At 37.6% G+C, this 23,991-nt stretch overlaps 1 protein-coding gene across 6 annotated transcripts in view; it reads right to left on the minus strand.

Moving 5' to 3' along the window:
* The window catches only part of Tnik (TRAF2 and NCK interacting kinase), a 367,212-nt gene that overhangs the window by 30,751 nt on the left and 312,470 nt on the right, over positions 1–23,991 (minus strand). For 4 of the 6 annotated variants that reach the window (XM_010632394.3, XM_010632392.3, XM_019208707.2 and 1 more), the window contains 4 exons: positions 17,704–17,867; positions 14,952–15,049; positions 14,120–14,143; positions 8,420–8,604 (listed from right to left, as the gene is read on the minus strand). In XM_010632394.3, coding sequence (XP_010630696.1) covers positions 8,420–8,604; positions 14,120–14,143; positions 14,952–15,049; positions 17,704–17,867 — 471 coding nt within the window. The remainder of the gene's footprint in view (positions 1–8,419; positions 8,605–14,119; positions 14,144–14,951; positions 15,050–17,703; positions 17,868–23,991) is intronic. The other 2 variants (XM_010632395.3, XM_010632393.3) reach the window with 1 other exon arrangement.

The raw sequence follows: 23,991 nt of genomic DNA on the forward strand, positions 1-23,991 counted from the left end.
TTTGGTGCTGGGGATTGAACTCGGGACTTTGTGCATGCAAGGCAGGTGGCAAATAATTTTTTTTAAAGCAAGATATATCAATAATTTTAGGTATATTAACTGCAGTTTTTATCATTTCATTCTTTAATTTTAATTGTTTCTCAAATATTTGAAAAGCATCTGTGGCCTCTTGGATTTCATCAAAGTCTAAGGACCTGATGAAATATTTACTCCAAGAAACAGATTTATGCTTAAGCAGATTTATCAGATTTATGCCATCTCTGGGGCAGAACAGACATATTTCATCTGAAATAGGGTAAAAAAAGATAAGAGGATGCATCCAGATAAGGAAATATATAACAGGATATTTACTTTGAAATTAATAAACTTGAGCAGTGGATTGAACTAATCTAAATTGGCTAGAACTGATGTGTTTCAGAAGAAATTTTAACCAGGTATTTTTATTTTCAATAGTTTAGTCCAAGAAAGGAGGTATTAATAGTGTTTCAGAAACATGGAAAAATTAATTGTTGCAATTATTTCTGGCATATTGATAGATTCAAAAATCATAATGGGCCTCAAAACTATGATTTCTTTACCCATTTATTTGAAATTTAATTATATTTGATTCTTTCCTTTCTTTAGTTGTCTTAAATTCTTGTTTGAAACAAGATGGGGTAAAGCCAACAAATCAGTAAATGAAGTAAATAACAAGAGCCTTCCCAGGAAGGAATTCCTTTTCCTCTTTGGCAGCTGGTCATTCTTTGTCACTCTCAGGGGCCCAGGTTGATTTAGTGGCCTCTGCCAGGTTGATACTGTGTAGGCTGGTTCTCTGTTACGACAAACAATCCTATTAAGTACACAGGGTAAGGCTATTTTGGCTTCCCTTACTTTTATCCTGACATTGTTCTGAATTTACATAAACATTTTAATCAGAAATATGTGAGTATGGGTGAATTATTATGAAAAAGTATTTTTAGAACTAATTCCTCAATTCATTTCCCACCTATTTCAATTAAACTCTTCCCCCAATTTTTGCATTATATTATTATTTTACTGAAACAATCATCATGAGCCTAACTCCCATAGACTTTTATAGCAAAGATTCGATACAACAATTTTTTTTGCCCATATCCTCTTTCAGAGGCTTCTGTCGTCACTATATCTACCAAATTCAGTTTTTTTTCTGGACCATTTTAGATGTTTAAATGTTATGGAGAAAATTTGATTTGTAAGTCAATTATCAGTCCACACCCAATTTGACAGTGTACAATGTTTTAACTTCACTAGAATGTTTTTACTTAGACTATTTTCTGTGGGTCATTTTTTTATTGGGGGGTGTACATGGGATTGAACTAGGGATGTTGTGCTTGCCAGGCAGATGCTGTGCTGCTGAGCAAAATCCCCAGCCCCATGTGTCAATTTTTATACTATGAATTTTATAAGCTAAAACTGCTTCTTTTTTTTACATTTTATGATGAGCAATTTGGGTTGTTTTGAGTTTTATTTTATATTATTTCTACCAGTTAATATTCCTTACACAGAATAAAAGGTGATAATGTGTATTTCTTGCCCAGTTGATTTGCCTCTACAGTGGTGAGCATTTCCTCTTAGCCTAAACTTGTCTTCTTATGTAGAATTGGTCTGTTATGAATCTTTTGTATGTATTTATTCTCTGTACTTTCTATAACTGCTCACATCATTCATATTGCTGTTACCATTTTGTCTGATACTAGGTAATGAGTTTTGATTGCTACCCACAAATTTCTACATGTTCTAAATCATTTCTCTATGTATTTCCTTTAAAGAGGCAAAGCACGGCCCACAATTCCTGTTTTGGGGAATGTAGAACATTTTTACATCCCCGAAGAGGAGTCCTTATGTCTACCATTGTTGATCATCCCCCTCTGTCCTCCTTTTCCCCCTGGTTTTTGTAATATGTAGGCTTTCTCTGGTTTTCCCCTCCTTCACCCTGCCAATTGTGTTCACTGATTCTTCTTAAATGGGAGCCATCTCTAGGATTCTGCTTCACTTTGCATAACTCTTTGGCACGCTCTTATCTATGACCTTTATTATAATCATCACCCATTTACAGGATAATCCTAAATAAACACAGCTAATCTCTTTAGTCTGTGACTTATTCACTCAGCTTCCTGCTGGCTATTTCTACCTGGGTGCTGAGTGAGATCATCATCTCCATCCTGTATTACTGGATCTCAGGGAGTGGCATTCCACGCCATGTATTTATCCTGCAAGAAGCTCCATAGCCATTCTGGGCTCCTTTTTCTCATCTATTCCCCACGTTCAATCTAGATGCTTCTTATTCTAACTCCTAAGCACGTCCCAAATATTTTATTTTGGTGACTGTCCCAGTGAGGTCTGCTTCCTCTATTACCTGTACAATTGTCTTCTTCCTGTCCCCACTCCATTTCCAGGCCTGCTTCCCTCGTATCCACTCACCACAGTTGCAGAATGAGCTGTTGCAAACGCACACCTGACCATGTCGCTTTCCTGCTTTCAACTTTCCCTAGCTCCCCATTAATTGCGGGACAAACCTGAAGCTCTTTAAGGTGGCTTAAAGATCTTCCCTTATTGGTTCTTGCCTTTTTCTCTAACCCTACTTAAAAATCAAATCCTGCACATTGCCTGCCACTTCTAACCAGCAACATTTAGCTTATAGTACTTTCCTATACACACTATACTGTAAAACTCCGCGATTTTAGTCTGTCCTCTTTCCTTGGAAGGTTATTTTCTATTTGCCTTCTCTTGGCCAACTCATCCATTATGCATCAGTTCAGGCATCCCTAAGCCCATGCCAGCTCAAGTGGGAAGAATCAAGTCCATCTCCACTCCACTCTTGTCGTCCTCTGTACAACTCTACCACTGGAACCACTGTGCTTAGTACACAGGCCTATGGTGATCAGATCAAATTAGTGTACTAATTAGTGTGGTAACTTCAGTACCAAGCACCATGTGGCATGTAAGTAGCACCAAGTAAATGTGTATTACATCACTGAAGCTCTGGGGCCAGAGGCATTGTTTAATGCCTCTAGTGGAAGTTTCATTCAAGCTTATTGTCAAATAGCTCTTCTGCAAATTGATGAGTAAATAGCTATAAAGAATAAGTATCAGCATGTTTAAATGTCCTGAAGAATTTGGTTCACCAGATATGCCCACATAATTTTTATAATTAGGTACTTTTCACAGGAGAATGAAAAATTGTTCAGATATATCAGAGAACTTTACAGTATGGAGTGAACCTTAATGTCTATAAATTTTTTTAAAAAATCAGTGAGGAGATTGGAGAATCTCAGGAAAGGATGTTGACTATGACAAGAGACTAACTGCTTTACAAGTGTATGAGCAGTTTAAGTGAGGAAGGACAGGGTGGGCGGAGACAGGCCTTGACTAAGTAAACTTGGAAATTCCAGCACAGGGGCATTCTACCACACATCTAATGAGTACTCCTCAAAACTGCAAGGGAAAAGAAAAAATACGAGAAAAGGAAAAGAAAAATGGACACAAAGTCTTCGTAAATAGGGAAGGGGGGTGAAGGGAAGCAGGGGAATGGGGAAAAAATAAGAACCAAGATACATCAAGTAAAGGTACAACATCCCAATGATAAGTGTAACTGCGCTGTACACCTAAAAATTGTACCAATAAACTTAATGAAACAAACAAACAAACAAACAAAAAACTGCAAAGCTCATCAGACCTAGGAAAGTTTGAGAAATTGTCAGAGCCATGAGGAATCAAAGAAGATATGAAAATTCAATATAATGTGGCGGCCTGGATGGGATTCTGTAAGAGGAAAAGAACATTAAACAGTAAGAACATCTAGCTAAGCCATAATCTATAGTTAATAATATATCATTATTGGCTCATTACTTATAATTTGATGCCATTACTTATAACTTATGATGCTAGCAACAGAGGAAACTGCATGTAGGGAGAAAGTGATGGGTATAACAACAGAGAACCCTTAGTCATATCTCTTCAATTTTCTGTAAATCTACAACTATTTTAGAATCTAAATCTATTCACAATAAAAGAAAGGAAAAGAGGCAATTAAAAAAAATTCCACCAAGGCTAAAATGGCAATTATAGTATTTTATAGTTAAGGCAATCTTTTGTTCTGAAAATTATTTTTCCAATGTAGGAACTGAATAGGAAAAAACTCGTTGTCCCAAAATCCTATAAATCCTTGCAAAAAACAAAGGTTTGAAAATATAAATCAAATCAAAACAAACAAAACAAAAAACCTACACTGATTTGAAGGAAAACTACAGGAAATTTATTGTAATTAGGCTGCAGGTTTACAGCAATAATTTTCTCTAATTGGATTTGTCAATGTGTTCCTGGAGGTATGGATTTAATTCAATTCACTACATGCTTATTGAGCACCTGCTACCTCTAAGGCCCTTGGTTTGGCACTGGGAATTCGATATAAAAGCTGGACTAGAAATGGTCCCAAAGAACTTAGCATCCATATGAGGAAAAGGATCACAAATATACAAAGACAAAGCAGATCATCAGTGAGAAAGAAGGACAGAGGGAGGGATCATCCCAAGGAAAGGTACAGTGTGGGAGAAGGGACTCCCACAGTAGGGCCGAGGAAGGCATGAATTTGGATGGAGCATGTTAGAGGTCAGCATGGGCCCAGGTGATGGAGTAGATCATAGGTAACTAGAGGTAGAGCAGGACCCTTCTCCAACATTAATCAGGCCAGAGCCTGAACAAGGGCTGGAAAGCAGAGAACTTAGCACAAGAGAGGTGCTACAGCAGACCAGAGGCAAGCAACAGGGTCAGAACCATGGCTCTTTAGTGAGAAAAGATAAGAGGAAACACAAGCATATACAGCCTTTATTGTCCAGATGCCATTTTGTAAGACTGTATAAAATTCACTGACTGCACTAGAGTAGATGGTCCTAATGACCAAGATTGTGCCTTACATATACTGTTAGAAGTGTGTGCTGATATCTGAGGGCAGAAACTAACACGAAAGGATCCCTCTTTGGCTTACTTGGTATGACACATTAATCAATTTATGTTTCCTTCCCTTCTTCCTATGCTATGAAAGCTTTTGTTTTTTCTTGATTTTAAAATGTGTCCATCATATAATTGAAAATGTGTGTAAAACAAAGTCCCTCAGAACTCTACGATCCTGAGGGAATCACTTCCGTAATTTTAACCTATTTCCCCCCACTTGTTATTTTTCTATGCATGAGGCACTGGGACATAGTACAACTGGTTGGAGAACACAAAGTTACGTGCACTCTTATAGGTTATACCTTATACAATAAACATGAATGTGTACATAGAAAAAAAGCTTTAGTATGAACACTGGCATCGATAGCAGTTTGTTTAAAAGGCTGGGGCTGTTTCTGAGAAGCTCTTTTTTGTACATTATATGGGAGCAAACTGCACAATATATTTTTATTTTCAGCTCTAAAAAATACAGCACCAAATACAAAAATTTATCCTAAAAGAAAATAAAAGTAATAGAATTTATATGAAAAGAAATTTTGCCTCTAAATATTCTATTCCTAAAGACATAACTGTCTTATAATGGATCTTTCAAATAATGGATTTTTAATAGTGTGAAATTTCTTAGGGATACAACTATCAAGTTGGAGAAGAAAAGACTGTTTTATATGCCTATGAATGTTCATCCTATATAGTATTGACCAGATTGGAATAAACACACACACTACATTTGTGTTCTTTTTCCCCTGAGTATATAAGATAGATCATAAAATATTCTAAATGTTCTTTACTGGGTGGTTATTTTAATCTATTTACCAATTCTTCAAGAATCATGTCAAGTCTTGTTTCCTCTGTAAATATTCCATGATAGCCTTGGTTCATTATTTCTTACCTGTATTGTAGTGATAGCTCCTTAAATTGCTTTACCAGTGTCTCATCTGTTCTCTTTCCAAATCATCTTGCTGAAACAATTTTTTTCATATGTAGCACTGATCATGTCATTCCTCAGCTCACAATACCTTCAACAGTTCCCACTGGCAATTTGTTGATCCGGTTTGCTCAGCTCTTACCCCTACACCCTATACTTCCACCAAGCTCATCTTCTTGTACCTTTACTTCAACTCTCCATCTGGAATTTTAATCACAACCCATGCTCTTTTCTGTATTATTATTTATATACACATCTTTCCTTTGGATTAGAATATAAACTTTTTGAAGCCAGGACTTGCAATGTCACTTCAGCATAATTAAATGTAAATCAAAGTCACTGAAACGCCATTCTGTTCCAGACATGATGTGAGGCATGCAGAGTAGAGAGATGGGTGAGACACTTTCCTCACCCTCAGAGGTATCACAGCCCAGTGAGGGAGAAAAACATAATAAATATTCCTGATTCAAGGCACTATATGAAAATGTAGGAAGGCACAGGAGATATGATAGCAGCACAGAAGAGGGCAGAGGCTGTACTTCTGCAGATGGCGCTGTGAGTAGATAACACCTGAAAGGATCAGAAAGCGCCAGACAGCAGAGAGGAGAACAACGTGGTTTGTTCAGGAAATTTTTAGGAACGTGGGTATCTTTCTGCAGTGGGGTGGAAGTTCCAAATCTTCCTTGAGAAGGTGGGCGAACACCATTCACAGCTTTGAAAAATATGACTGGAAACTTAAAAACCAAATGCTACATAATATTTGTTCTCAAACTGGTTATTTCTCCAAATGTTTACATTAGCCTTTCATTTTCCCATGTAAAATTTTACCTCTGTGCAACTAGAATACAATATAAATTTTTGGAAGGCAGAATGCAAGGATGTACTTTTTGAATGTTCAAAGCCTTCAGCATGGTGCCTAACACAAAAGAGAAATTTTCACCATCTTTTATAATGTATTCTTATCCCGATAGTTTGTATGCTCATTGCTTAAAGAGAATTCTGAACATCTGTTAGAAGAATTAAATAATGCTGAATCAAGACAAAAACTGAAAGAGCCAGTATGTTTTACAGAAATGTTCTGGATTAGTGATTTTGCCTCTAGTACAATTTTATTTCCGTTAAAAGAGCAATTTAATACAATTTGTTTCAAAATGTCACATTTTACCATATTTATGGTTATGCCTATCCATCTTTCTCTTAGTAGTTATAACTTTATAACTGGGGAACCAACAGAAAATAACAATTTATTGAAATAACAATTTCAGCAATGATAACTTGGCTTGTCTCTCAGAATTGCTTGCGTGTAAAAATGGTTGATCAATGGATGAGATTCCCTGAAGATGGGTCAGCCCTGTCTCTCTAACCCCTGAGCAGGACAATAATATATAGTGTTATGGGACCTCTATATAGAATAAATATGGCCTGTTGATTAATACTAGTAGCTAAGCCAACGAAATGGATGTAAATAAACAGAGAAGGTGGAGAAGTTAGCAATGCATTCTAGCAAAGCTGTGATAAACCAGGGCAATAACCTCCTGTGTTTTATTTGGAGGTTTAGTTAAGGAAGCAAGAGAAGATGGGGACATTCCCACAGGATCCATTATCATGAATAAAAAGAAACCCCAATGAGTTTCCTGCTTACATTTACAAAAAAAGGACAAAGTAAATGTTATAACTACGAAGGGAAAGATAGGTAGGCATAGACATAGATATAAATATACAAAAAGAAGACTGTAGAGAGAGAGTGACAGAAAATATGTGATGCAGAAACTAGCTACAGGAAAAAAGTAAAAGAGAAAACAAAGAGAATGAAGTAGAAAAATCATAGCATGTACATTTACATTAAACGTAAGTTTTTCTGAATGACCGATTCCTGATTTTTTTTGTTGATAACCCATGTTGCCATGTGTATTTTTCCTTACTTATTGTAGTAGTGGTATTGCTGGAACATATGTCTCCTAATTTTTTTTAATCCTCACATTTCATTTTTTATGATTTCACTCTTTCAGTTCAAGGGGGAAAGGTATTGCCAACAGCCTGGCTAACAATACTGTTTGCCTCAGAGATGAAAAGAACCAAGGAAGAGTTACCAAAAGGACAGTCAATACAATGGCATTGAGTAGGAAAAGCATAACAGTCCCAGAAATGCTACATTTTCTAAGTGATTCTCTCTATGGAGAGAGACTTTACAGAACTATGGTGTAGTAAGAACCTAAGTCCTCAGAATCAATTTATCTTGCCAGTGGCCCATATGCAATTTACATTTAGCTCATATTTCTTGTTCTTTTATTTTGGAGACCTAGTCCCTTCTGGTCTACATTTAAGAAGTAGTCTACAGCTGGGCACAGTGGCACACTTCTCAAGTCTCAAGCTACTTAGGAGGCTGAGGTGGGAGGATCACTTGCTTTTGGGGCCAGGTTGGGCAACATAAACTCTTTCTGACACTGAAAAAAAAAGAGGAGGAGGAGGAGACAAAGAAGGAGAAGGAGAAAGAGAAAGAAGAGAAGAAAAAAGTAGCCTTCTTACATCAGTCTGGGTATGTCACTGACAGCCACTGTCCCATCCTGGGTCTCACTCTCTCCATCTTCCTCTTCTTCCTCACTGCTCTCTGACTCTTCGCTAGAGGAGGAATAATCAGTCACCTTCTTCAGTGGGCGGTTTGTTTCTTCAATCCGTAGTTCTCTTAATTCTTTGGCTAATGCCGTCAGATCCTGTAAGAGGAAAGTTTGTTCAGCACATGAACTGTAGATACGACCAAAATTATATCTCTCAGCCAGTCAGTGCTCCAGCTTAAGCACAAGAGAAAAGCTCTATCGAGAAGTGTGACAAACATAGTTACTGCATGGAACTAAGAAAACAATGTTTATAGCATGTAGAAGCTAGAAAAGAAAAATGATATCAATTTAAACTTTGTTCAAAACCAATAGCTAGACTGACACTCTGCAGTTCTGAAATATATGTGCTATGTATGTGTATGCTGTATTGTGTGCATACACATATGTACAAACGTTGTTCTTTCATTTTAGTTTGAGAAGGTGAAGATCATCACCCTCAAAATTAATGGAAAAGCACAGAGTTATAAATTGTTCCCCAGGATTCTAGGACTCCTGCCCGAGCCACAGTGATGGCCTTTCCCATTTTATTATTGCTACTGTACCAAAATCTAGCATCAGTCATAGAACAGAGCAATTCTCAAGGTTCACGTAGTGTGTCATCATTCCCTGGAGAGCAGAGGCACCACATCAAATGATGGCCCACCCCAAAGCCTACTGCCACTGAAATTTATAGCCACAGAGCTGAGTTAATCAGAAGAGGGGGGAGAGAGAGAGAGAGAGAGAGAGAGAGAGAGAGAGAGAGAAAGAGAGAGAGAGAGAGAGAGATCTCTTCCAAAATGATAGGTGTTTCATTATTTTAAGTTTCAAATTGCAGTCACCTGGCAGAAACCCTGGCAAAGAACACTGAAATGAATGTGCAAACACCCAAAGGAAGAGATAATTTTTCAGTTTTCCATGAGTATGATGAAGCCTTTAGCCTTATGGATGTGATGATGTGGTATTTAATCACCAGGCATATTGCAGGCAGTGTGCTCAGTATCTGACTACCTTTCATCTTACATGCTTTCAGAGCAAGGCAGAGGGAAGCAGTTCTGCAAAAGCATGGCCGCTCTAATTTGCATGGGTTAAACTGCCCATGGCACACAGCATGCAAATGAGGAAAAAGCAATTTGATATCAATCTTACCATTTCTCCCTATTTAGTGACCCATGTGGGGATCAGAGCATTCAGTGAGAGACAGGGGATGAGGGAGAAAGAAACTCATTGAAAAATACTAAAGCCTACATTTTTCCTATGGCCATATTCTCTCTTTATTTCAGTCCAGAATGTAACTATCCAATTCACCTATTATGAGATTAATCAAGATCGCCTACATGATGTCCAATAGTCTATCCCAACTGGGTAGAAGAAAAACTGTGACCAATAGGTACAGTTTAGATTATAATTATAATTTTATTCTGAAAGGACAACAAATCGTCACATTTCCCTAGTGCCACCTACATATCAGGCACAACTATTTTGGTTAAGATTAGGGGAGGAAATACACTAGGTATTTCGACTGAAATTTAGGAAGTGGGAGGTATTACCTGAAGGACTCATTTCTTTTTAATTTCATAAAAATCACAGGGAAAGCAGTGATGACTGAATGGCAAATGAATTAAACCCCTTGGAAAGGGGAAGCTTGTGAAAATTCAAACTGCATTTTATACACAAACGTACTTGGAGCTTTTCCATACATACATATTTGCTAAAATTTCTGGTCTCAGTCTCAGTGAACATATCCCATCCGTGAAAGTAAAAATAGAGTTTTATTAAAAAGCCTCAGTGGCATTTCCATAAAATGTGTACTATTAAATAAGCGGAAAGAATTTTCTGTAAATTTATTTCTGGTTTCTTTGGCAATGGATCAACATAGGGAAAGCTAATGCGCAGATTTCAGCTTTTTGTTATTTCCTCTTGATAACTGATAGTGCTTATCATCATCAGATGGGAAAAAAAGTGAAGAGATTGTTATCCTTGAGCACAATGGGAACAGATAGTCCAGATATTTATTAAAGCTATGCAAGAAAAAGGATATTATAATCTTCCAAGTCAGTAACATAACAAATTAAAAAATTAATTTTGTATCCTGATTTTTATTTGTTAAGACCATGCTAATTCTTGTCAAAGAATATAACTAGCACTTAAAATGTTACTTGTTTAAATTATATTTTATCATCAGTTAAAGAGAGAATATGGTTTAAAATAATTTATTCTCAATAATGAGTAAAACATAACACTGTCAGCTATGACTTATTAAAATTAATGATATAATTTTCCCCAGGGTTTGGTTTTTCTTATTTTGACACTTAAAAAACAAAAAAGACAAAAGATTAAAAAAATTATTTAGAAATATTTATTAGTCCACAGCTCACTGATCTAAAGAAACTTTACTTCTTAATAATGACCTACATTTTCCTCAACATTGCCCAGTACTTAGAAACATTTTAAATTTATGACCTGCTTTATAATTTCATATTTAATCAGAATTTTTTGTTTCTGTAACATTAAAAGCTCTTTTCTAGAACATTAGGAATAGTTGCAAATTACTTTTAAGTTTAATTGGTAACAGCTTGGAGAGTGTGACATATATGAAAATCTCAAGATAATAAAAATGAGTAACTCAAAAGTAATAACACCAAAGAAAATTAATTTTCATTTGCCAATAACCTATGTGTTTAGCTAAAGTTTTGTTTCTTTTCTATCCAACATAGAAAAATTAACAATAATGAAGTTACAGAAAGTAGACATGGTCTAAAATTGACACCACTGAGTCTTTCCATTTTTATACACTTTATTCTCCAACAATACCAATTTTCTCCATATAATGAGCTCCCCAGTAATTTATCACTTGGCTGTGTAAGGCTAAAACTAAATAGTATTAAAAATGGAAAATAAAAGCGCTACTTAGCATGAAAATATGTGAGAATGTATGACTAAAAAAGAAATATTGCAAAATGGTAAGGTTTTTGACTGTAGAGAATGTGAAGATGCAAGTCTTATATCCAAAGGGTTCTTTGATGTAACACTTTTTAGATTTAACTTGATATAATTTTTATTCAAAAAAGCTTAATTAACCTGACAATTATGCACATAATTTCTCTAAAAAGATGCTCTTTTAGGCTTCTTTTTCAAAATATGGTTTATTCACATTCTAGTTTAGTTTCTTGAACTATAATATTGTTAAAGAATTTTAAGCTGATTTTTTCCTTACATATGAGTAGAATTTCTTTTTAAAGAACTCTAAAAAATGACACCCAGCAAGTCACCTAAGATCAGTATCTTTAAATGAGGGAAAAAGAGGTGGACTAGTTATTGCTCAAGTTCAGTACCATCTTTGTGATTTTTCAGACTCCTGCAAACTAACAAAGAAATAGTGGTGAGGCCAATGTTTGCTTATGCATATTACATTCCTGTCACATATTTAACTGTGCAGAAGTAGAACAGATTATTTTCAAAGGTGGTATTAAATAATCATAGACTCTTCTGCAAAAATCTCATATTCCAATAGAAAGTGCAAAATTAAGGGGTACTCCTCAGACTGAATTTTATGAAAAACTGAACCATTAAACTACCAATAACAAGCAACACATTTTTAGAAAGATTTTCAACACTGGGTTATCTAGATGCCAGTTAGTCACTGAGGGAGATGCAATCCATATCAAAACCCACAAATGGAGAAGGCAGAAAGCTTTGGTTCATGGTTTCCCAACTGACATTTGAAGTTCAGTATAAATCTTTATTTTTCTCCTACATGCTGTAGGACAGTTAGCAGCACTCTGACTATGCACAGGGCGCTAGAAGCACTTTCTTCTACCTCCAATTCTGACAACTAAAACCTCTCCAGACTTTGTCAAATATTTGTTAAGCGAAGGGCAATGGAAGCATCATCTCTGGCTGAGAACCACAGGGTTAGGTGAGATCAACACACCCTGCCTTCTCAGTGGTTTCTCAGTAATGCTTGTGAGGCAGGGTTGTTAACATCAACTGGGGGCTTCTTCCAGCTGCACATGGCTCTTGACACTGTGGTATGCAACTCAAAACGCCTCACTTATTTATAGTTACTTATATCTCTCATGCCCCCTCTCATCTGTGTTCAGTATGGTGGAGTGCACCAATACAATAAAGAAATTCTTCAAAGCCTAAAATATCCAGGGTTAGCCAGTTGAGATCTACTACAGCCCTTTCCTCATGAATGTCACTCTCATGCCAATTTCTGGGCTCATGAAATTTCCCTTGGGTTATGAACACACACAACCATTTTACTGGGATCCAAAGTACCAGAAAAATCATCTCTTTCTTCAGTTATTCTGGGAGAAAATTGATAAGAAATGTGACAATTTCCCCATCCTTGATATTATCACGAAAAGGGACAAGCAAGGCCACGGCACAAAGCAATTAAAAAACCCCTTCCTTTTCTATAGATTCCATCCATACATTGTAGACATGCAGTGTCTCATTTCTTTGCGAACAACAATCCTTTAACTAGGATAACAACTTTCTAAATCATTCTGAACAGTGAGGTGTTCATAACTCTCAGAGAGTGAGGCTCACTGGCGAATGTGAAGGGAAGACCAGATGCACAGAAACATGCTTTTTCCCACCTGCAAAAACAGTTCCATGCCTCTGGGCCACACTTTAGCAATCAAGACAACATCTTGGCTTTTTGTAGCACTTTTTTCTTCATAAGATGCTGCTGTACATATGACCTTTAGCTATCCTAAACAATCTTGTAAATAAGGCAGGGTAGGTGTTTTTATCCTCATTTTGCAGAGGAGGGAAATCCCGGCCTAGAGAGGTTATGAGACTAGTACTAGCCAGCTATTTATCTGGAAGCCAATTTTTTTAATGCTCCTTGCTGTTCCCCTATACCAGTGCCTTTTCCATATAATTTCACAAAAGTAGCCCTCAGCAGAGCTACAGCCTTAAAGCCAATGCTGTAGCCATCAGATTTCATGCATTTAGGACTTTTCACAAGGCCTGGTTGTTAAAAACAAGTCACCATGTGTATTCATGCAGGTCTGAAAAACAGCAGCAAGGCAGTCATCCTTCTTAGCATGTTACCTACAATTGACAAAGCCATATATCTTCTAATGGAAAAATGTCTTTTCAGATAAGGAAATAAAGTCACTTAACTCATTGGGATTCATTAACTCAAGTTGATGTTGCTACTGATGCTGCTGTAAATGTCCCACAAAATTAATCTAACAATACCCAGTAACTCCTTGTTCACAAATTACACACTATAAATTTGGAGTGCTCCAGAACAATGTCTCTTTTCTTTGTTAGTAAAATTGCTGAAAGCCATCTCCTAGTAAAGCTGGAGAGTAAAGGAAGGGGCTGGAGGGAAAAATCGTGCCATTAATAAATAACCAATATTTGTTGTCGGCCAGGCTGGAACATTGAAAAAGCAACATATTCACTTAGAGGGAAGGATTGGGAAGCTTTACATGTGTAGATCTGAGCGTCTCAGGCTGGCTTTTGTTGAAAGGGCTCTTCTCCCAGCAGATAATTACACCTCAGTTGCTTTACACCTGTGACTCCCCTGGATTCCTTTTCTACATTCAACATCAGGAAATCGGTTTAAAATTTACAGCTTATGAAAGTATGACCAAAAAGAGGCAATACTAACCTCATCTATAGCTTTCTTATAGCTCTGAGGTAAGAGGAACATAATCCAGAAGAATCCACAGGAGAGGAAAGGCCAGAAGAAAGGAAGCGGGTTAGACACAAAATTGGAATCGTTAGTACAAAACTGATAAAGACAAAAGGACAAAGAAAGTTCAGAACGATGTAAGTTGCTTTCATTACTACTCAATATTCCTCCTAACCTTACAATGTTAAAAAAACAGTAAACCAAAAAGGCTTTATGTTAATTTTTAATAGAAATGAGTTTCAGAAAATTGAAATAAGTGGACAGTGACTCATCCCAAATTAATTTTCCACTTTTCAATTTCAGCCTGCATGTTCTTCTTTTTTTTAAAGCTACTTTGTGTCCATCATGTTACAGCAATGAAGCTGGATTTCAAGTTGCCAGCCCCTCTTTTCACTCTATGTTTACCAAGCTTCAGCCCATAAAAGATATGACGTTTCTAAAGGTATGAAAAGTAGCAGAAAAACTTATGTTAATTTATATGGAAAATAACATGGGGAAAGGGCAGAATAATTAGGACAGGTTCAAGTGTCTATTTTCAACATCTGTTGCCAAAGTTGCCAAGGCAAAATTATGCAATGGTATGAGTTATTTCTCTATTTTGTTCTCTAAAGGGGCACTGATGGTCACCAAAATAATCCAAAGGCAGGAGAAACAATCCAAGAGTTGGTTCTTCCCTAATCAGGTGTGATTTCTTCCTTATTAATTTCAAAGAGTTTTTGTTCATGATCATGAGTGTATCCCCAACTACTTTAATTTGTGGGTTCTCTGGTAAACTAAGAGCTTAAAACTCAGAGAGAAAAGCACTCACAGCTGGTCGGCTGGGCCGGGTAATATCCCTGGATTCTTCTGGTTTCACCTTGGAAGGTTCGTGGGGGAGCACAGGTGATCCTTCCGACTTACTGTTGGCTAAAGAAAAAATAGAGGGCCAAGAAAGATGTGACCGGCAAAGAGCAATGAAGCCAAAGAGCTCTGGTGAGTCGTCTGTGAAGATTCATCCCTTCAGGATTACTCAGTGCACACGTCATTCACTTGGCCAAATCCTCAAACACATTCATGGAGACACAATAAATGTTCAGGCACACAAAATCAGGCAGACACATTTAGTCTTGAAACCCAGAAGTCGTGAGTAACAGTAAGAAAAACTGTAGCAAGGACCACTACATTAGTACCATTTACTGAGGGGCTGATACTGAAAGGTTCCTGATATATGCTATACTTTCTCTGATAATCACCTCATTTCATCTTGACTCCAACCCAGCGTTGTGGCACTATTTTCCTATCTTACAGACTTAGAAAGATGACAGCGGTGGCCTGAGGTTATGATGAAATTATGGACTGAGCTGGGTTTCTTTCTGATTTCTGAAACTGTTATTCCCCATCACTATGTTAAACCAGCTTCCAAATTAAGGTTTTATGCCTGGTTTCTTCTTTTACTACTTACTCATCAGGATAAATTATTTTGATGGATTTTGGTGAGAAAAAAATCAAATCTTACGTTATTTGCTTGATGGTCTTAAAATAGGAGTGGAGAGTCATCTGACCCCTTGGAGAAAGCAAAAATGAAGTAGGGGCAGGAAGAATGTTGATGATAAAGTAAAAAGGCCTTAGAACAGAGACACGGAGCAAGGAGTGAGGGGTTTCTGCAGCTACAGAGTGAACAGCTTCTGTATTAGCAGAGAAGAAGGCAGGAGAGATGTTTTGCTTTGCTTTAAAGTGGTCGTTCCTCGGTAGGGACATACCAGGCATACAAGAACACTTTTAACTCAGAGACAGGGACCAAAGGGAAAAAAATGTAAGAATTAAGTCATTTTTTTTTTAACATTTGCTTTAAGGGTATGACACTGCTTATGGATAGAAAAAGGTAAGGGAGCGAGGAAGTGGAAGTTCTCTAAGTCAAGAAATTTATGTTTGGCTCAGTGGTACAAAGACATAGCTATGGGATGTGCTACTGACATCAGCAAAATGTACAGTGAGTAGCCGTGGGTCAGCCCATGTCCCCAGTCATAAACAAGGACATCACACGTTAGAGGTCAAGCTTTTGAAAATGGACATATGGTGATCTCACTGACTTGAAAACTAATAGGGACATTAGGAGGTAAACTAGTGTTGTGCCTACTAAAGAGGCCAAAAAAGAAAAAAGAACTGGTGATACTAATCAGCCAGAATAATTTATAGGTGTATTATCCAGTTGCACTTCAAAAAGTACTTGACTTTATCACTTAGAAGCAAAATTATCTTCCAAAGAAAGTGATTCGGAAAGAACAAATTCTTTTTTTTTTTTTTTTTGGTACCGGGGATCAAACTCGGGCCCTTGTACTTGGAAGGCAGGCAGCAGAACCACTGAGCCAAAGCCCTGGCCCAAGAGTGAATCTGTTAATGTATTAGTACATGTTTGTCACTAGTGGGTGTTTGCTATATGTACATGACGTAATTTAATTCTCTTTTGTATCTTTTCCTCCCCCTTCCTCTTTCCTTCCATCTCTTCACCCCCTTCTTATTTGCAGAAGGTCTATGTCCCTGTTTCCTTTCATCTGTCTTTGATTTTGATCTTTAATATAGTTAGACTTTGGGCTTCTCATGTAGAAGAGATCATATGGTATTTAAGCTTGTGTATCTGATTTACTTTACTTAACTTTTACTTGTTTTCAAGGTGCATCCATTTTTCTACAAATGACTCAAATGTACCCTTCAAATGTAGCACTCCATTGTGTATAAATGCCACATTTTCTTTAGCCATTTGTCTAAATGATAGACATATAGGTAGCTTCCAAGATTTAACTCTTATGAATTGTACTTTTAGGCATGTATCACTGTAATATGATGTTTTTAACTCTTTCAGGAATATAACTAGAAAAAGAATAGGTGTGTTGAAGGGAATTTCTATTTTTAGGTTTCTTGAGGAATCTCTATACTGATTTTCATACTGGTTGTGGCTAAAAACAATATATTGTTATTTATAATTCCCTGTAGAATATTAATGGGTTTCATAGGTTTCCCTATTAATGAAAACTAAACAACAACGAATGATTTAAGTTAAACTTTTGAGCAGGCTAAATTTTATCTATCTGACTAAAGAATCAAATGTATTTTTTTAGTTCAAAAATTTAATTTCTTCCCTCAAGTATATTTGCACTGCATTAATCTTCATCAAATTTCATGAATGAGAAACACCTACAATTGTGAATTGTGTTCAGAATACTACAAGAGATGACTAACACACCAGGAATAGGACATTCAGAGGTACAGGAAATTCTAAAATCAAGCAATCAATTTGAAATGGAAATTCAGGTGACTGGTAACTATACTTTCAAATAAGAACACTTTCAGTGGTCTCCCTGAAAAGAACTCTTAGTACCTGAGATTAGATAGAATTTTGTCCACCCTCTGATGCCATCTGCACGGGACCTAGTCCCTCCAGGAGATGGAGGCTGAAAGCAGCTAAGCGTCTCTTTGGTATCACACAGTGGTGGCCACATCGCAGTCAGGGCATAACCCTTCTTCCCCATTCATGTTTCCCTCCCCAGGTGATGTTGCCAGGAAAAGGAACAAGAATGGTTTACCTCGAACTCTGGTCCGTTCACTGGATCCTGCCTGTGAGCCAGGCTGGGAGCCTCCTTGGGAGCTCGGCTGGGAGCTGGGGGTGCTGGAGCTGGAGGAACTTCCACTGCTAGTCCTCTGCAAGGAGCTTTCCAAGACAGGCTCTGTTCTCCGGAGATCAGGGTTGCTGCACGGGTAGCAGAGCGCATTCATTTCATGCTTAAAACCTTGTCAATTTCTCAAGCCACACATCTCATAAGGTGTCAATATCCACGATATATAATAAACTCAAACAACTCACAAGCAAGAAAACAACCAGATTAAAAAATGGGGCAAGAGACCTGAAGAGACATTTCTCAGAGAAGATATACAAATAGCTAATAGACATGTAAGAATATGTAACTCATTAATTATTGGAGAAATACAAATTAAAACCACAATGAATTTCGCCTTGCAACTGTTAGAATGTCTGTCATGGGAAAGATGAAGGATAACAAATTGACAAAGATGTAAAGAAAAGGAAACCTTTGCACTCTGTTGGTGGAGATGTCAAGTAAGTATGCAGATTCCTAAAAAAATTTAAAACAGAACTAGTATAACAGCAGTCCAGTTCCTGTTCCTGGCCAGGTTCTGGATGTGCAGGGGATGAACCCCTGAAACAATCCTTGAGTGAAAACACTAAAAACACTATTCCTCTATTGTTAAATATTAGGATACTCCCCAACATTGCTGTGACAGATAATACTGAAATAGCCATCTATCTGCACACCATTGCTCAATCACATCTGTTTGCTGGAATTAGAGTTCTTGGGTGAAAAGGCATGAGCTGCAGTTTCCATGTATACATATGTATGAATGGGTGTGTAAAAGTATTACCAAATTTTACTGAAGCATGTGTGATTGTTCATCTCTCTAAATTCTTATCAGATTTTATTAGGAGCAATTTGATAAATTTTATCTTACTGTTTTAGTGCTATTTAAAACTTGTATTGATATAGAATGATTTTATTCATATTTATAATCCTTTCCCTATGGATTGCCTAATCAGATCCTTTGCTTATTTAGGTAGTGGAGTTTTTATATTTTTTATAATTTTCTCACAGGAAGTCTATACTCTTAGCTACTACCAAAGGGATATGTTTTTGGATAATTATTATTAAATGTTAATGGAAGAACAAATTAGTTTATTAGCAGGCTAGCAGACTCGTTTTAGAAAATTTAGAAGAATTTTCTTCATATCTTTACTGCTCCCCCAAATAGAAGTATTTTTTTCACCTACTCCGTGGTCTTACACAGGCACTTGTCAGGTATTTGAGATATAAAAAAGTCAGTCTGTGCCACTGTGAGCTTAGCCAAATACACCCAGCCCGTTTCATTCACACTTTGCCTGCAGCGAAGCGTGGGGCGATATGGAAACACGAAGAAAGCCACTTCTGGCCACCAGGAAAGCTAAACCAGAAGAGGAGACATCTAAACAATGGTGGTGGGTGGCAGTTTCTGAGGTTTTTATAATTTTGTTTCTAAAAAAGCAGCACCCTTCAAGCTTCTACAGAGCTCTTCCTTTCTAATTTACAGCTAAAACAGATGTTGTTTCTTTTGTCTGTTAGATTTACACAATGCCTGCAGGGATAATTCACTGACACCTGAAAATCTATTGCTATCCAGTTGCTGAGACAGAAAACCAAATCCAGCATCAGCTTCCTCTGTTTCCAACATCTTCAGTTCCCTAAAAAGAATTTCACATGTTTGTGCTAACTGGAGGGGTCCAGGGTGGTGTTAAGAAAGACAAGGGCTGGGGATTTAGCTCAGTGGTTCTACCTCGCAAGTGAAAGGTCCAGAGTTCCATTTCCAGTACTAAAAAAAAAAAAAAAAAAAAGACAAAGCTCAGCGGCAGCAGCATCCTGCCTTGCAAGCACAGGGTCCTGAGTTGATCCCTGGTACAAAACAAACAAAGGACAAAGGACTTGAGGGGGCTGTGGAGCAGTAAGAAGGAAGGCTGGAAGTGGCCTGAGCAGACAGAGCCTAGGGTTGTCCTGATGTATGTGGATGTAGAGAAGACACCCACAGAATAGAGTACCAAATATGTGTTAGGCATCAGTGGGAGAATGGAGCAGTCAGAAGAAAAAGCCAGGCTATAAAAGCACCAGCCATTCAAACTTGGCAGGGATTGTGTACCTGCCATGGTAGACTTATGCACAACAGGCAAATCAGTTAGGAGGCTGCTGCCACCTTAGATGATGAGGTCCTGGGCCAGGCTGTCCTGGGATAAAAAAGAGACACAGGTATTAGCAGAACTGGCTGAGATGAGCCTGCATCTGACGGGACTCAGTGCCTCCTTTTCTGTGAAGCTAATTGGATCCCAGGGGCATCAAATCCCTGACCTGGGCCTCATTAGCACAAGTCCTCCCCACTGGAGCTCACCAGTGTGGGTGCAAATCTTGACAGGTTGCTATTTTTGTTGCTGGAGACTAAAAGAAGTATTTAGTTTCTATGTAACCATACATAGAAATAGAGAAACCTTTACAGAGCCTTTTCTATCTTATTTTATTTTTGTTGTAAAACAGGAGTAATTTGGGGAATTGTCATACTGTTCACATTTTTCTCTTCCTCATTATGTATATATGGTCTGGCCTTGGGGCCAAGGTGTCTGAGATAAATGCTCTTAGATTCAATTTCAGAAGAATTCTATCAAGTTATAGATTTTCCTTGTTCATGTATTAAGAAAATCTACTAGGATCCAAACATAGAAAAACTTGAAAACATCCAAATAGATTTTTTGCATGCTAACTTGTAATTCAAACATCTGTCATCCTGCAGACAATGCTATTTGGTCTATAAAACACCGTAAAGTAAAAATGTGGCAATTACTCCATCCACTTGAATCATATAAAAAGCCAAAACAGAAAATAAGGATTTCAAAGTGATTTTTGGGCCAAGTCTTTAATTAACTGGCTGACCACCAAAATTCACTTTACTTTGTTCTTTGATGACACAGTCAATGGGAACAAACAAGTCATAAGAAGATAGGCTGAGGGTGGTAGAGTGAATTACTTTTAAAAATTAAGCATTTAATTATTGGATTTTGCCTGGGTATTTCTAGCTTAATTTCAATCTTTTCATATTCTGAATGCACTTGTTTGATCAAATTTTAATTTGCTATAAAAGAACACGTGAATCAAAATTAAGCAGTAAAGTGCCTGAGAGTTTAAAAACAATCTTTTTAAATGATCAAATCGAATGTTTAAACTGAAGTGATCACCCTGACAGAATACGGCATCTGGGCATCCACAAGCGGGTGGGAAGTTCTCACTGATCAGGGGCAGGAAAGCTTGTGAGGCCACAGCTCCACGTTATCAGCCAGAGGTGGGCCATTTGCAAAAGGAATGCCAGAAGGCTCAAGATGACACCTAGTTTCAGCCTGACTGGGTGTTTGAGATATAAAATAGGTCCCATGGGACAACAACTTTTAAAACTTAGAATCACAGGATAAGAATCAATAACTTTAAGATTAGGAGGAGCTGTCACTGGACTTAGAAACCACAGGGTGAGAAAGGTAGAAGCCGTGTTCATTATGAAGCATGTGGCCCTTTTCCCTTGGGAAAGGCAGTGTTAACTAACCTGATTAGCGCGTAGCAGCATTTAAGAGGGTAGACTTAGTGTGAGGCTACCAGGGGTCCATCCTAGTCTCTACTGCTTGTGGAGTTTGTGGCATTTTGTTGGCAATCTGCTTAACTTCTGTTTATCTCAGTTTCTCTGCCTACGAAAGGCAAGGACCCAGTGGTTTCCCATTAATAACCCTTTCTTGAACAACCTGTGTAGCTGCTTGTTCAATGATGCATCTATTTTCAAAGCAAGTTCTCTGGAGGGCTATTCTTTATTTGGCATAGTGTGTGCAGACAGCACAAGAATGAGATAACGGAGTTATTCCTAGGAGAAGGAAGGGTATCCAGAAGAATAAAGCTTTGCTTTTCTTCTCATGTTATAAGTACCTGACCACAAAGTCTCCCTTCTAGTGGGATAGTTTATTATTGATTTAAACACTGTTTTCTAAATTATCAAAAATATCACACTAGTGTATGGTTAGACTGGCTCTCCTTGGTGGTCCTTCTCCATGTGGTGGCTTGGGTACCCAAAAATCCTTCTGTGCTGAAACACATCTTAAATTTGGAGTTCCTAGGTTTACCACAGGAGAAAGGAACTCTGTCTTTAAATAAGTTATTTCACAAATTTATTCCAAAGCAAAATAAGACAGTGAGGCAAAAAAAAAAGAAAAAAAAGAAAAAGTTTTCCCTTCTCTTAATACCTGTAGCCCCAAAGAGAAGAGGATAGTATGAGCCATGGGCTCAGGAGTCGGGCATCTAGATTGGAGTTAGTGGGTCCCAGGGCAACTTGCAGGCATGCACAGAGTAGGCCCTTAATATAAATTAGATGAAACTGGCAAATGAACGAAAACTAACAAAGCATCCTGAATCTGTTCCTTTTCACTCCTGAAATTTTTGTTAGAATCTATGCTAACTTTGCTGATTTTCTAATTTGCCTTTGGAATCACTTCAAAGAAAGACTAGGACATGGGGGGGTTGTCTTGACAAAGTATGGGAAGTATAGCTTAGAAGCATTGTAAAAGTTTTTTAAAATTTATTACTTTTTTTTTTTTTTTTGTATCAGGGATTGAACTCGGGACCTTGCACCTACAAGGCAGGCAGTAGAACCACTGAGCTAAATCCCTGGACCTGTTTTTGTTGTTGTTGTTGTTGTTTTATGGATTGGGGATTGTCTGACAAATGGTACACAAGGAACTACGAGGACTTCATTAGACCGATAGAAGGTAAAGAGGCCATTACAGCAATGGACCCTGGCAATCACATTTCTCATAGGCCACTTTCCTCTCTGGTTCCTTTCCATGACTCAGGAATGGGCCAAGAGCCTTGCAGTGGCTGCTCGGGCATCAACTAAGATAATACAAGCAGAGGCAGCAAAAACTCTACAATGGAAGGCTCCCTCTTGAAGTGCTGTTCTGTAATGGATAAAGGGCAAAGAAGCAGGGGATAGAAGATCCTGTGCATTAAGAGGTACAACTGACAAATTAGCTCACTGCAGCCACGTGACTGAGGCCAGGAGAGATCAGGAAAACTTCCTGGCCAACCCAGAGTTGTGAGAAATAATAAACTGTTATTGTTTTAAGTTTTTGCATGGCTTATTATTTAGCAAAGGTGAACAGAAGGTATCTATAATGGTAACGTGAATCTTAATTTTTTTAATAAATGTAATACTACCTGGATATGCCAAGTTTTCTTTATATCTTAAATACTGGTCACATAGAGACATGTTAGCAAGAAGAAGGGTTGCTCTCTAAGATTATCACACTTACAGAAGTGGGGATTCTCCCCTGCCTCTAGTCCCTTTTACTTTTATTATGAATTATTATCTCTTACCTCAGTTTCTTTCTATCTCTTAAGTAGAAAAATGCCAGCCATCTCTCACAAAGTCTGCATTCTTTGAACAAAGAATGAGTATTTAAATGGTCCCAAGGGAAAGCTCCTATTTTTTTTCTAAGCTACTGACCATCAAATTTCAATTATTTTAGGCTCTAATGTTATTAAAATAGCTATTCAGAAGAAACAAAAAGCTGCTTTTTATTTGGGTATATAAAAGTAATTCTTGGTTGACAGGAGGAAGAATACTAAAGTTGAAATAATGCTCGATCTAAAGCAACTATACTTTTAAGCAACTGATCTAATGAACAGAGCCCTGAGGGCAGGGATCAAAAGACCAAGAAGTGCTGATAACTAGAGACTTATTACTGCTTGAAAAGAAGGATTGATAAAGTTCAGCTGGGAATCCAGAGATTGCATTCTTCTGGCTCCCTGGCCAGAGCAAGTTCCAGTCTTCTTCAGTGCTGCCTAGCAACACCAGCCCAGCGCAAATCTGACAAGTCGCTGGGAAAAAACGTTCACTCAAGAGTGTACAGCAATTGGTAATTCCTCGCAGAATGAGCTAACATCTCCACCCTGAAGGGATTCGTGTTCTTCGTAGAGTTCTGTCTTTTTTATGGAGTGACCCTTCCTAAGGCTTTTCACTTGAAGAAGAAAACTGAAGTGTTAACATCAAAAGCATTTCATGTTTCAAGGATATCTACAAATAACCATAGGCTTCCTTTACATTCTGTCTGTCTGTCTCTTTCCTGCCCCCCATCTTTCTCTTATTGTGAACACAGCAAAGGAAAAGAAAATAGCTTGCCCAAGCTCATTCTTTTTATAGCCTTAGCAGAAGCCATTTGCTATTTCAGTGGACCCTAAAAAGGGATGTAGTCA

Source organism: Fukomys damarensis, unplaced genomic scaffold (assembly GCF_012274545.1).
Source record: "Fukomys damarensis isolate Sample0158 unplaced genomic scaffold, DMR_v1.0_HiC HiC_scaffold_12, whole genome shotgun sequence".
Taxonomy (NCBI): domain Eukaryota; kingdom Metazoa; phylum Chordata; class Mammalia; order Rodentia; family Bathyergidae; genus Fukomys; species Fukomys damarensis.